Source organism: Triticum aestivum, chromosome 7A, assembly GCF_018294505.1.
Source record: "Triticum aestivum cultivar Chinese Spring chromosome 7A, IWGSC CS RefSeq v2.1, whole genome shotgun sequence".
NCBI classification, from domain to species: Eukaryota; Viridiplantae; Streptophyta; class Magnoliopsida; order Poales; family Poaceae; genus Triticum; species Triticum aestivum.
Window position 1 is genome coordinate 21,661,661 of NC_057812.1, and position 13,586 is coordinate 21,675,246.

A 13,586-nucleotide genomic window follows, 5' to 3' on the forward strand; every position below is an offset into this window, starting at 1 on the left:
ATTCCAAATAGCTTTTTGAAAATTTTGAATATTTCCAAAAAACATTAACAAAATTTTAAATTGGAATATTTTTGAAATTCACAAACATTTTATGAGAACATTAACCTTTTGTAATAACCTGTACATTTTCTATTAAAATATTTTGAATAATCAAAACAATTTTGAAAATATTTTTTTCAATTCATAAAATTATTTTAGTTTCATAAACATTTCACTAAAACAACAAAATTTTCAAATTTGAAACATTTGTTCAAATGCAAAAAGAAATATTGGAAATCATGAATAATTATGGAAAATAAAAACATTTCTTAAAAAAGTGGAAACATTTGTTTTATTTTGAACAAATTTGAGAAAAAAAATAAAGTTCTTAACATTTTTCAAAAAGGAAACTTGTTTAGAATTTGAAGCATTTATCGTAAGCTCAAACAAAAAAATAAATTCTGAGGTTTTTGAAAATTTCGAATTTACTACAAAGGAAAAAACGAAATTAAACTTGGAAGAGAAAAAGTAAAAAAGAAATAGGAAAGAAAAAGAGAAATAAACAGAAAAAACAACACAAGATAAAACGGAAATGGGTCGGCCTAGTAATGGGCGACCTGCGCGTACTTTGGGTATTTCACGGGCCATGTGGAAAATAGGGTTTTGCCAGCTGTGTGGGCTGGAAAATAAGCAGTCTGGCTTCGCTGGGCCTCGGCGCGCGGCCCACGTACGAAATCCTGGATAAACCGTTTTTCTTCTGTAGCAAATGAACGCACAACAATTTAGTACCAGCTCGGGTAAAAACAATCTTTTCGTCGCTGAACGGATGAAAAATCGAAGAAACGTGCCTTGCTTTATTAATAGATATAGATATAGATATATATAGAGATACAGAAATTAGAAAAACCCAACTATATAAAGATATACAAAGTGTAGAGAAAATAAATTCACCAAAATTATAAGTGTCACACGTCACGCCAGGTGAGTGGGACTCCGGGCCTGACGTTTTTTGATGGTAATTCCAATCACATTTGGATAACAATTTACCAAAAAGGCTTACGCCCCGCTTTATACATAAAGCAAACCACCAACCATAAGGTCCAATAAAGGTTCACACCGTGCGTGCGCGCACACACACAAGCAGCACAACCAAGTACCAAAGAGTTTCACTGAGGGCATGCACAACTCAACAAACCCTAAATAAAAGCAAAAAAAAAAAGAGGCACATGCCACCAAGTGGCTAATCCGGCTCGGGGTGGTGGAGGAGGGAGCGGTGGCGCCAAGTGACGAGCCAACGCTCGAAAATCGGCGATGTGGATGTTGATGTCGTCTCGGTCCTGAGGGCGGCTAAGTGGCCGCCAAAGCTGCAAATATCTACACATTTTAAAAATCGCGTCAGTAGCACGTCGAAGAGGCACCCGCTGGATCACAAGTTTATTGTGGGCCGTCCAAATCATCCATGCAAGAACCCTAATACACATCCACCTAATGTGGTAGAGCCTAAGCAGGGAGCTAGGACTTTCGCGAAAAGGTCGGGGAAGTTATTGTTGCACCAACATCCGCCGGCCACCTTCTGAAAACAACTTCATAGGAATTGCGCGGACACGCAGGAGAAGAAGATGTGATTCGAGTCCTCTGCCGTCGTGCATAGAGGACTAACATTCAGTACCTATCAGGGTTGTAATTCTAAATTTAATTGGGACTTGGGTTATTATTTTAGAGGTTTCTCTTTTTAGGAGACGTTTTCATTGATTATGAGGCGTTTGTGGTGCGATTGTACTGTGTAAAAAATCTTTTTTTTTCTTTTCTTTTTGCCTAGATTTGTTAGCCAGGCGTGGGTCAACGCTCTACTTCACTCTTGCAACGACGCCAAGGCCAAGCTCTGTCCTCTTCTACTCACAAGATAATGGCCGCCGGCGAGGGTTAGGGTCTTCGTCTCCGGCCAAACCTCCCGCCCCTCCCGCCCGAGTCCCACCCAGCGCTAAGCGAGGCGGCAGTGCCTCCCTGCCCGGCGCCCCGGCCAAGTTCCCCCTTGCTCGCCGTGGCCGCCGCGAAGTAGACCCCCGGCGGCGACGACGAGGTAAGCCAACCTGCAGAGTACAGTATGATTTATTCTCCGCGTACATGAGCTTAATCCTCAATTAAGCATTGCCATCTTGAGATAATGGCTTTGAAATCGTCCGATTTGATCTGATGTTTTGTTCTACTGACGGATGTGAAGTGTGGCACTACCTATACAGATTCTGTTGTGCCTAGCAGCTAAATTAGAAGACATTTGCGTGATTTAGTCTGCAGTAATATACTGTACAGTACTATTAGTTATGCATTCCTCCTTTATTACAGCAGTAATACATTGATATTCCCTATTCCCTGTTCTTCATTGTTTTGACAAAATATCTGGAATTAATCTGCAGTGTAGTTGTTGGTAATATTGTCAATGTGGCATACTTACCACATAGTGGAATGCATATGCTCTTGCATAGAAGTTACGACAATGTAGGGATTCAACATTCTTGTTATGTGAGGATCTCCTGAAGTGAATATGATGCCTTTTTTTTTAATTACGGCAATAATATATTGATGTTTTGTGATGGCTCCTATCACATTATAGCTTTGTTTTCTTATTCATTTTCTTGATCGCGGATACATCTTCTTGCAGCTTAATCGACAACACTGCCTATATCTGTTTCTCCATACATCTGGGATGCAATTAGATCGACATTTAGGAAAGTTGGGGCCATTTTTCAACCCTCTGATACCCCTATACAGCAGCAGAGTATGTATGTTCAGTTTGGTTCAGGCCCACTTGTTCTTATCAGTTAATACCACTTAATTGACGCAGTTGGCTATAGCAGTCACAAGTGTTCTCAACTTTGTACTTTACCATTGTGGTTGGAGAGTTTTCAAGTGTTCCCGTAGGTGCTTACTGCTAGCTGAGTGGACTAGCAGTTTAACTAATACATCACTTATTCCATTTTGCAGTGCTCATTCTGACAATATTGAGGGGAGGCCACCATCCAACAGTGAGACATTAGCAATTCTCAGAAAGAAATGGCGGAGATTGTGATTCTTCTAGCCATTAAAAAGATCGGAATCGCCTTGGCAACTAGAGCGGCAGACCATGTCAGCGTGCACTTTGCAAAGTACAAGACACAACTATTGGAGCTACATGGCAGTATGGGTCGTGTTGCAAGGGAGCTTCGCATAATGCATGATGTTCTCTGTCACATGGACATTCGAAACCGCAACAGTCAAGTATATGACGGCTGGTTGGAGGAGGTACGGAAAGTAGCACATGTGATGGAGGACATGGTGGACGAGTACTTGTATCTAGTAGGACAGAAACATGATACAGGGTCTTGCTTTTACCTCAAAAGGGGGTTCAGAAAACAAAGTTCTCTGCTTTCTATGAACCAGATAGCTGTCAAGGTGAAAGAAAGAGAGAAAGACCTTACTCACCTGTCAGAGACAAAAACCCGTTGGGTTCCCATGATAAACAACGGGGATAGTGGCAGCACTAATTACATTGTCAAGAGGTCCCAAGATCTAGCAAAAATTTCACGTTCCCTTGACGAAGAAGATCTAGTGGGGGTAGATAAAAACAGAGAAAAACTTGAGCAGTGGTTGGTAGGCGATGATTTTGGACACTCTGTAATAGCCCTGCTTGGAATGGGAGGTCTTGGTAAAACTGCTTTAGCTGCAAATGTGTACAAGAAGGCGAGGGAGAAATTCCAGTGCCACGCCTGGATCTCCGTCTCTCAAACTTATTCTAGAGAAGATGTCTTGAAGAATATAAGCAAGGAACTTTTCAAAGATAATGTCAGTGTGACAGAGAACATCATGCATTATTTGATATCCGCGGTACAGAATCCGCATCATCCATCTGTACAGAATCTAAAACTGCAGCTATGGACATCACATGCCTTGAAGAGACAATGAAGAGTTTTCTGGGGCAACAAAAATATTTGATCATATTGGATGATGTTTGGACTACAGAAACATCTGATGACTTGTCTAGGGTGCTTACTAATAATGATAATGGTAGTAGAATTATAATGACAACAAGGGAAGGCCATGTTGCTGCACTTGCCTCTCCAGGACACATCTTAACACTAGCACCTTTACTAGAAGATAAGGCATGGGATCTGTTCTGTAAAAAAGCCTTTCCAAGAGATACTGATCATGAATGTCCTTTGGAGTTGAAGCCTTTGTCCGAACAAATGGTTAACAAATGCAAAGGCTTGCCCCTTGTTATTGTATTTGTTGGTAGCCTTTTGTGTGTGCGCGAGAAAACTGTGGAAGAATGGAGAAGAATTAATGATCAATTGAGTTGGGAGCTAAATAACAATTCAAGGTTTGATCACATAAGGAATGTTTTGCATCTGAGCTTCATCTACCTTCCAACACACTTGAAAAGTTGTTTCCTGTACTGCAGCTTATTTCCAGAAGACTATCTTCTCAAAAGGAAACAACTTGTACGGTTATGGATAGCAGAGGGGTTCATCGATGGAAGGGGTGATAGCACATTAGAAGAAGTGGCAGAAGGCTATCTGAAGGAGTTGATTGATAGAAACATGCTGCAACTTGTTGAAAGGAATAATTTTGGTAGGATGAAAAGATTCAGAATGCATGACATCTTACGTGAATTGGCAGTTGACTTGTGCCAGAAGAACTGTTTTGGTACTATATACGAGGATAAGTGTGGGGGTTCTCTACAGATGGATGGACGTCGATTGGTAATGCATAGAGTGAAGAAGGATATTAAGCAGTCATTTTCTAGCATGCACCACCTTCGAACTGTCAGTATACTGGATGGCTGCATGCCATCATTCACTCTACTTCCTCTGCTATGTAAGAAATCAAGATATATGGCAGTGCTAGAATTAAGTGGTCTACCTATCGAGAAGCTTCCAGATGCTATTGGTGATCTTTTTAATCTCCGCCATTTGGGTTTACGTGATTCAAAAGTGAAGGTGCTCCCGAAGTCTGTCGAGAAGCTTTCAAATTTGTTGACACTGGACCTTCATGGATCTGATATACATGAGTTGCCTAGTGGGATCAGGAAACTGAAGAAGCTTAGGCACTTATTTGCTGAGAAAATAATTGACCCAGATTGGAGAGAGATTCAATGTTGCAGTGGTATGTGTATCCCCAAAGGTCCTGGAAATCTAACAAACCTACAGACATTACAATCATTGGAAGCACAAGATGAGTCTATCAGACATTTATGGGAGCTGACGCAGCTGAGAAGTTTGAGGTTATGGAATGTGAAAGGAAACTACTGTGGCCGCATCGGTGAGTCTCTAGTTCGGATGCGCCTAGATGTGAATGCAAGTGCTGAGAACGAGGTTCTCTTGTTGAATGTCTGCCTGCCAAGCCTGCAAAAGCTGTATTTGAGAGGACGACTAGTGGAAGGGGCTTTCGACGAGTCTCCTCTATTCCAAGCTGTTGGGGGGCAGAACTTGCATGTATTGAATCTATCTTTATCACAATTGAGAGAAGACCCCTTGCCATCCCTTTCTCGGTTGTCAAATTTGACGCGTCTACAATTCACTAGAGCATACAACGGTGAGCAGCTGACATTTTGCACAGGGTGGTTTCCCAAGCTAAAGATTCTCGTTCTAAGAGACATGCCTAATCTGAATCGGCTAGAGATACATCAAGGTGCCATGGCGAGGCTGGAAAGATTAGTCTTAGTCAACCTCAGCGGTATGATGGAGGTCCCACCTGGCATTGAGTTTCTCATGCCTCTCCAGCGTCTGGTTTTCCAGGAAATCACCGATGACTTCTTGACATTGTTACGCGAATGTTCTGCAATTCGAGGGGCCCATGCGGTGTATTCTCTCCGATATTGACATGCCCAGACTAGTTTGGAAATGTGTATGTACATAAGTAAGCAGTAGCTACTCACTTGCCAACTAGAACCAGTGTACCACTATTTGCTTTCTCCCTTGTCTCTTATAATCTTCTGTAATGTGTTGATGTGATCTGATGTTGGCTATGTAGGTCACCGGCGGAAACGAAGATGCTTCGCTATGATGTTTAGATCAAGGAAAAAGGAGTATCCGATTCCAATGTTAGTGTACGCTCGTGCTGCTGCTGATTGTGCATACTTTCTGGGTTTCCTCTGCTTTTATTCAACACGCACCATTTGTTGCTTGTTCCATCTCCGCCACTGTTCGTGCCATGGTGTGCTTTTCCTTGTCAAGTGTGACAATCTTTCATATTGGTTTGTTCTGGTTGTGGCTAAAGGCGAGTGCTGTTTTCATATTCAGACTAATTTTCACATTACTTGTTTGAACTGTATACTGCTATTTCGTGTGCATTCATGTTCTGAACATATTCCAGCTGTGTCTGTTAAATAAATAAAAGACTCAGTTTGTGATTCTTAGTTATTGCTTAGGCATTCATTTTTGTTGTCACTATGGTTGTTGCCTGTCTGTTTTATTGCTAGCCTTGTTGTGTCCCGTTTTATTATCTCTTATTTTGGACATCTGTGAATGTTGTTTCTTTCTTGGATTACGTTCCTTGTTTTCTTGAGAAATATGCAGTGAAATTGTTTTGGAAAGCCCACGGCTTGTTTATACATGTCCTTAAGATTTTCCTTTTTAAAAACGTGGACACATGGAGGAGGCGATGGGTGAGCTGATGTAATCAAATTACTTTCTACTCCTAGATGATATGGGGGGTTGCAGTTGAAGCTGTACCAAACCATGTTATGCTTCACAGACAATGCATTCAGCAGCCCGATTTATGTAAGATTGGTTTCCTTAAACTGTCCCTTGGTGCTTATTGTTTCATTAGATCGCAGGACATGCATGTATCATTATATCTCAAGCGCTAGCTGGGTAATGATTTCATCAGAAAATATACTGTATTTAATTAGCAACAGTATGCCACTTTGCTCTTGTTCCTAGTTGTGTACGTCCAGATATTGTTTACTTCTCTGCATATTCCTCAAGCTCCTACTCCTGAAGAACCAGCAATTAATTAGCATTGTTTAATGCACTGATTAAGAAAAATCTCTGTTCCCATAGATTTATCTAGAGCTTTAATCTAATTAATAATGACACCGACCTGCAGAATAACTAGATTCAGACAGGAAGACTGAATCCCGTTACAAAATTCAGATTGGTTTCAGATTGAACCAACCCTAAAACTGCTGTTTCTACAGATTTATCTACAGCTTTAAGCTAGTTAAGGACACTGGCCTGCAAAATATATAGATCCAGAGAGCAAATCTGAACCCATATAAAATTCTGCTGGTCCTGTTGTAGCAACCACTATTATCGCCCATTTGTCAGGGCAACCACCGGTAAGTGGGTTTTTCAAAATTCAACTCAAGTACCAAAATTTTGAACAAAAATAGACCAGCTGTATCTTCACTATGGCCACAGAGAAAGAAGGATATATACTGGAGTAGCAATAGAAGCTGACTCCAAATACTTTCTGACAATATTTGTAATGGTTCTGTTTGGCTAAATATAATGGTTCTGTTTGGCTCGACTGGAACTGCGCGGACACCACACCAGAGAGACAGCAGGATCAAAGTAATTTCAGCCACAAGAAGGACATCATTGACTTGATCTTGCCTCTTTTGATGTCTTCAGAACCTACCACCATTAAGGAAGGCATGGGGTTTGTGATCGTTGCGGCGATTGAATGTGCTTCCAAATAATGCATACATGGGGCCGGAAAACAATTGAGCTTCAGTGCAGACAGCTTCAACCACAAAGAGGAGCAGCATTGAGACGGCTTCAAGATGACCTGCAAAATATCTAGATTCAGACAGCATGCTGAGCCCCAGTACATAATTCTCTAGTCTGCAAGCTATGTTAGCTTGCAAAAACCTCTTATATTGTCGGATGGAGCTAGGGAGTAGTAATTAGTTATCACCTGACCTGCTCACCCATAATTACTCACTACCAAATGGAATTTGCCAGAAAATTTGCAGAAAATTATTTTATTTAGTACACCACCCAATGGAATGTGTAGGTGACACAAGCACTCTTACTAGTACCCAATAATTTCAGCGATTGCTTTCACGATCGAGAGAGAAAGGGATGTGGTGTAGAATTCCGTGGATGGAAGTTGGACCAGATGAGTGGATCTGGATGCTGCTACAGATTGCCAGAGATAAGGCTCCATTTGGCTCGATTAGAACTGCGTGGTCACCCAAGAAACAGCAATTTCTAAGTAGCTTCAGCCACACCTACCATTGACCTGACTTGACTTGCAGGTTTAGTAGCTGCCTCTCTTGAGACGGCTTCGGCAACAAGACTAGTATTATTCCATACTATCACCAAGCCATGACACAGTTTTGAAGAATTTCAAGTCCTGAAGCGCACAAGGAGGAGCTCCAGATCTACACCGCTTACCGTCTAGGTGCGTTCCTACCTAGTTCCCTTGCCAATATTATAGCTATAAGTCGATGCAAAAATGATCAGTTTTACAAACCATGTAGGTGGTTTGTTCTGCGGTTTCATGGGTAAGAAGAACAAGGAGGACACCTCAAGCTGAAGATCAAAGCCAGCTACTTGTGTTCACCAACAAGCTAGAACAGTCTCGGTCATGTCGACAGTTCAGGATCTCTATGACTAAGCTTCAATGACAACAAGAACAGAGGTCTCTCTCTCTCTCTCTCTCTCTCTCTCTCTCTCTCTCTCTCTCTCTCTTCTTTTTGAGGATCAATGAGACTATCTTGATATTTTCACATTCAGAACTGCACACCTAGTTTTCTGGCCATCTTAGGTTGTACTTAGAGCAATCTCCCTCTGTGTGAATCAAAAACCATTCTTGATGTATTTTTTCTAAATTTGCAAGCCTGATAATGCTCGTTAGAGGCGATATGCTTAGCACCTGATTGGCTTATGCACTTGCATCGTGGATACACTAGTGTGTGAATATCTAGCTTCCTAAAGTCAAACATTATTGTCGTGCGAAGATATACTAAAGTGAGCATGACTGCTCCTTTGAGTTAAGGTCGTTTTAGTTACGGTATAGTATATTGATTTTTTCTAATGACTCCTATGACATTATAACTTTGCTTACTTATTCATTTTCTTGATTCGCTACATCTTTCTTTCTTGCAGCTTAATCAACAACTCTAGCTATTTGTTTCTTCATACATATGGATATACTATTAGATGGGTGTTGAGAAAAATATGGAAGTAAGCTACCTGGAACTGTCACATTAGCCTACGTTCATATTAGCGAACTGGCAGGTATGTTATCTTGGTCCCTCTTTGCCTTACTTTGTTAAAACTTCAACATTTGGGAACTTGAGATGTCCCTATACAAAAGCAGATCATGTATGGTCAGTTATTGGTCGAGTTTCACTTGTTCTTGTCAGTTAATGAAATTAAGTTTGCTGCAGTTGATTATAGCATAGTCCTGAGCTTTTTAAAATTCTCATGGACCTGCCTGTTGTATGTACTCTTTTGTTTGATTTCGTGGGTTATACTCCCTCCGTTCCCAAATATAAGTCTTTCTAGTGATTCCAACAAGTGACTGCATACGGAGGCAAAAGAGTAATCTACATTTTAAAATATGTCTACATACATCCGTATGTTGTAGTCCATTTGAAATGTCTAAAAAGACTTATATTTAGGAACGGAGGGAGTAGTTAGATAGGCTAACATCATGAAATAAGAGTTTAGGATGATTACTTTGAAAGGTTTTTCTTATTTCACTTTTCTACCGTGGTTGCAGATTTTTAAAGTGTTTTGGCAAATGCTAGCATGATACGCTAAAGTTTAATTAGTACATCATTTACCTCATTTTCAGTTGCCATCCTAATTATATTGAGGAAGAATAAACAGCTAGGCCACCACCCAACAGTGAGACGTTAGCACATATCAGAAAATAATGGCGGAGACTGTGATTCTTCTAGCCATTCAAAAGATTGGAATTGCCTTAGCAAATGGAGCGGCAAACCAAGCCAGTGCACTGTTTGTGAAGTACGGCACGCAACTACTAGAATTACAGCGTGGCATGGATCGTGTTGTGAGGGAGCTTCGTTTAATGCATGAATTTCTGTGTCAAATGGACATTCGAAACCGCAATAAAAAAGCATATGAGATCTGGTTGGGGGAGGTACGGAAAGTAGCACATGTGATGGAGGACATGGTGGATGAGTACTTGTATCTAGTTGGTCAGGAACATGATGTTGGTTTTTTCTTTTTCCTGAAGAATGGGTTCAAAAAGCCAAGATCTCTACTTTCTTTGAACCAGATAGCTTTTAAGGTGAAGGAAATAGAGAAAGACCTTTCACACCTATCAGAGAGAAAAACCCGTTGGGTTCTCGTGAACAATGAGGATACAAGCAGCTCGGACTACATTGTCAAGAGGTCCCAAGAGCTAGCAAACATTTCACGTCGCCTTGAGGAGGAAGATCTAGTGGGGGTCGACAAGAATAGAGAATTACTTCAGCAGTGGTTGGCAGGTGATCATTTGGAACGCTCCGTGATAGCACTGCTTGGAATGGGAGGGCTTGGTAAGACAGCTTTAGCTGCAAATGTCTACAGGAATGTGAGGGAGAAATTTCAGTGCCATGCATGGGTCTCCATCTCTCAAACTTATTCTAGAGAAGATGTCTTAAGGAATATAATCAAGGAACTTTCTAGAGATAAAGACAGTGTTCTATCTAACACTGCGGATATGGACATCACATGCCTTCAAGAGACGCTAAAGAAGTTTTTGGAGCAACACAAGTATTTGATCATTTTGGATGATATTTGGACTCCAGAAGTATTTAATGATTTATCTAGGATATGTATTCATAATGAGAAGGGCAGCCGGCTGCTAATCACAACAAGGGTAGGCCGTGTTGCTGCACTTGCCTCTCAAGGGTGCATCTTAACACTCGAAGCTTTACCCGAAGACAAGGCACGGGATCTTTTTTGTAAGAAAGCCTTTTCAAGAGATACGAATTATGAATGTCCAGTGCAGTTGAAGCCTTTGTCTGATGAAATATCTAGCAAGTGCAAAGGATTGCCTCTTGTTATTGTGCTAGTTGGTGGCCTCTTCCTTGTGCATGAGAAAACTGTGGAAGAATGGAGAAGAATAAATTCCCAATTAAATTGGGAGCTGATTAATAATCCGGAGTTCGATCACATCAGGAATGTTTTTCATCTCAGCTTTATCTATCTTCCAACACATTTGAAAAGTTGTGTCCTGTACTGCAGCTTATTTCCAGAAGACTATATTTTGAAAAGGAAACAACTTGTGCGGTTATGGATCGCAGAGGGGTTCGTCCAGGAGAGAGGTGAATGCACATTAGAAGAAGTGGCGGAGGGATATCTAAAGGAGTTGACTGACAGAAACATGCTACAACTTATTGAGAGGAACCACTTTGGTAGGATGAAGAAATTCAGAATGCACGATCTCGTACGTGAACTGGCAGTTGATTTGTGCAAGAAAAACTGTTTTGGTGTTAGTTATGAGGATCAGTGTGTGGAGTCTCTTGAGATGGATGGACGTCGGTTGGTGCTTCACAAACTGAAGAAGGATATTCAGGAGCCATTTTCCAATATGCACCAACTTCGTACTGTCATTACACTGGGCGGTAGCAAGTCATCATTCACTTTACTACCTCTGCTATGCACAGAGTCAAGATATATGACAGTGCTAGAATTAAGTGGTCTACCCATGGAGAAGATTCCAGATGCTATTGGGGATCTTTTTAATCTCCGCCATTTGGGTTTGCGGGGTTCAAAGGTGAAGATGCTCCCGAAGACTATTGAGAACCTTTCAAATTTGTTGACACTCGACCTTTATGAATCTGACATACATAAGTTTCCCAGTGGGATTGTGAAACTAAAGAAGCTTAGGCACTTATTTGCTGTGATAGTAATTCATCGAGAAGGAAATTTTTCTAAATATGGTGTGCGTATCCCCAATGGTCTTGGAAATCTAACAAACCTGCAGACGCTACAAGCATTGGAAGCACAAGATGAGTCTCTTAGGCATTTAGGGGAGCTGAGGCAAATGAGAAGCTTGAGGTTATGGAATGTGAAGGGAATTTACTGTGGACGCATCAGTGAGTCTCTAGGTCAGATGCGGTACTTGTCCAGCCTAGATCTGAATGCAAGTGACGATAGTGAGGTTCTCTTGTTGAATGTCTGCCTGCCAAACCTGCAAAAGCTACGTTTGATGGGGCGACTAGCGGAAGGGGTGTTGGACGAGTCTCCTCTCTTCCAAGCTGATGGGGGGCAGAACTTGTATTCATTGTCTGTTATGGTCACAACTGAGAGAAGACCCCCTGCAATCCCTTTCTCGGTTGTCAAACTTGACATATCTACAGTTTACCAGAGCATACAACGGAGAGCAGCTGGCATTTCTCACGGGGTGGTTTCCCAAGCTAAAGATTCTCTATCTCGGCGGCCTGCCTAATCTGAGTCGGCTAGAGATACAGCAAGGTGCCATGGAGAGCCTGGAGGCATTATGCTTAAGCAAACTCAGCAGCATGACGAAGGTCCCAGCTGGCATTGAGTTCCTCCTGCCCCTCCAGTATCTAAACTTCCGCGAAATAACCATTGACTTCTTGGCGGAGCTGCGCTGTTCTGCAATTGGAGGGGATCGGTGGTGGTATACTCTCCGAGATTGACCTGCCACACTGGTCGTGAAATGCGTAGGTACGCGTGCAAGCTATTACCAACTAGTACCACTACTTGATTCCTCCCTCGTCTTTAATCTTACTACTTTAAGAATTAAGATAGGGTGTTGGTTATGCAGATTCGATTAAGTCAGTTATAAGTTCGTGCCGCTGCCGATATATATACTACAATACGGTCTGGATTTCCTCTGCGTTTACAAGACGTACTACTGCCTGTGTTTGCTGCTGCTACTCTGAGTTTACAAGATGAAACTTCAGCTAGCGGCCTAGCGCTTCCTCTGCTTTTTCAAGACGTGTACGGACTTGTTCACTTCTGATGCTGCTACTGCCTGCGTTTACCACTGCTCCTGCTACTTCTGGTGCTTCTTGTCAAGCATGATAATTAGATGCCACTTATTGTATGACGTGTTTTCATTTTCAGACTATTTTCCCCTTTGCGTTACCTGTTTGAACTACTTCCTTCTATTCGTGTGCGCTGGTTGTGAACTATGTACGATATCGCCTGCTTCAGCTGTGGCTGTTAAATAAAAGACTTTGTTTGTGATTCATATGCTCAGATGTTAATTGTGAGCAGCACCACGGCACAGGCAGCCCATGATCTCACCGCATGCACGCTATCTCTGCCTGGATACCCACTACTATCAAGAGGGAGAAGGCCACTACTGACATTGTCCTCTGCCACACCTGCCATTTGCTGCTTCTGTCAACCAAGGTAAGTGGACACCGGACCGGATGCTAAGTCAGGAAGTGCCCATCTTGTATTTTAGCGGCTTCTTGATCTATGCCCAGATTCGATCTTTTTTTTTGTGTGTGTGTGTGCGATAGAGCAAGTTACGACATTTAGGAGTACCCCAGGTCTGTAAATACTTGATGCTATGGTCTGAATGCTACGCTTTGTGTCATGAAAAGAAAGGAATTTGATGATGTTAGATACCAAGCTTCAAGTTCTTTCGGTGAGTTTGACTTTACGTACATATGTTATCGCTACACG

General features: G+C 41.7%; 1 protein-coding gene, 1 long non-coding RNA gene and 1 pseudogene across 4 annotated transcripts; 2 read left to right on the forward strand and 1 right to left on the reverse strand.

Moving 5' to 3' along the window:
* The first annotated feature begins 1,843 nt into the window (after positions 1 to 1,843).
* On the forward strand, positions 1,844 to 6,143 carry LOC123154100 (disease resistance protein RPM1). The gene is made up of 5 exons (XM_044572892.1): positions 1,844 to 2,059; positions 2,639 to 2,755; positions 2,962 to 3,806; positions 3,869 to 5,871; positions 5,986 to 6,143. Exons 3-4 carry the CDS (start codon positions 3,031 to 3,033, stop codon positions 5,832 to 5,834), a joined length of 2,742 nt encoding a protein of 913 aa, XP_044428827.1. The 5' UTR covers positions 1,844 to 2,059; positions 2,639 to 2,755; positions 2,962 to 3,030; the 3' UTR covers positions 5,835 to 5,871; positions 5,986 to 6,143.
* A 1,179-nt stretch (positions 6,144 to 7,322) lies between these two features.
* On the reverse strand, positions 7,323 to 8,141 carry LOC123151782 (uncharacterized). Of its 2 annotated transcripts, none has more exons than XR_006475835.1 (2): positions 7,881 to 8,141; positions 7,323 to 7,746 (listed from the first exon to the last, which is right to left on the reverse strand). It is a non-coding gene; the product is annotated as an uncharacterized lncRNA (long non-coding RNA). The 2 variants fall into 2 exon arrangements; XR_006475836.1 differs by having other exon boundaries at positions 7,876 to 8,141.
* LOC123151781 (disease resistance protein RPM1-like) lies at positions 7,842 to 13,143 on the forward strand (annotated as a pseudogene). The gene is made up of 5 exons (XR_006475834.1): positions 7,842 to 8,364; positions 8,444 to 8,604; positions 9,072 to 9,203; positions 9,766 to 12,614; positions 12,715 to 13,143. The product of XR_006475834.1 is annotated as a disease resistance protein RPM1-like (transcript).
* Positions 13,144 to 13,586: the final 443 nt, after the last annotated feature.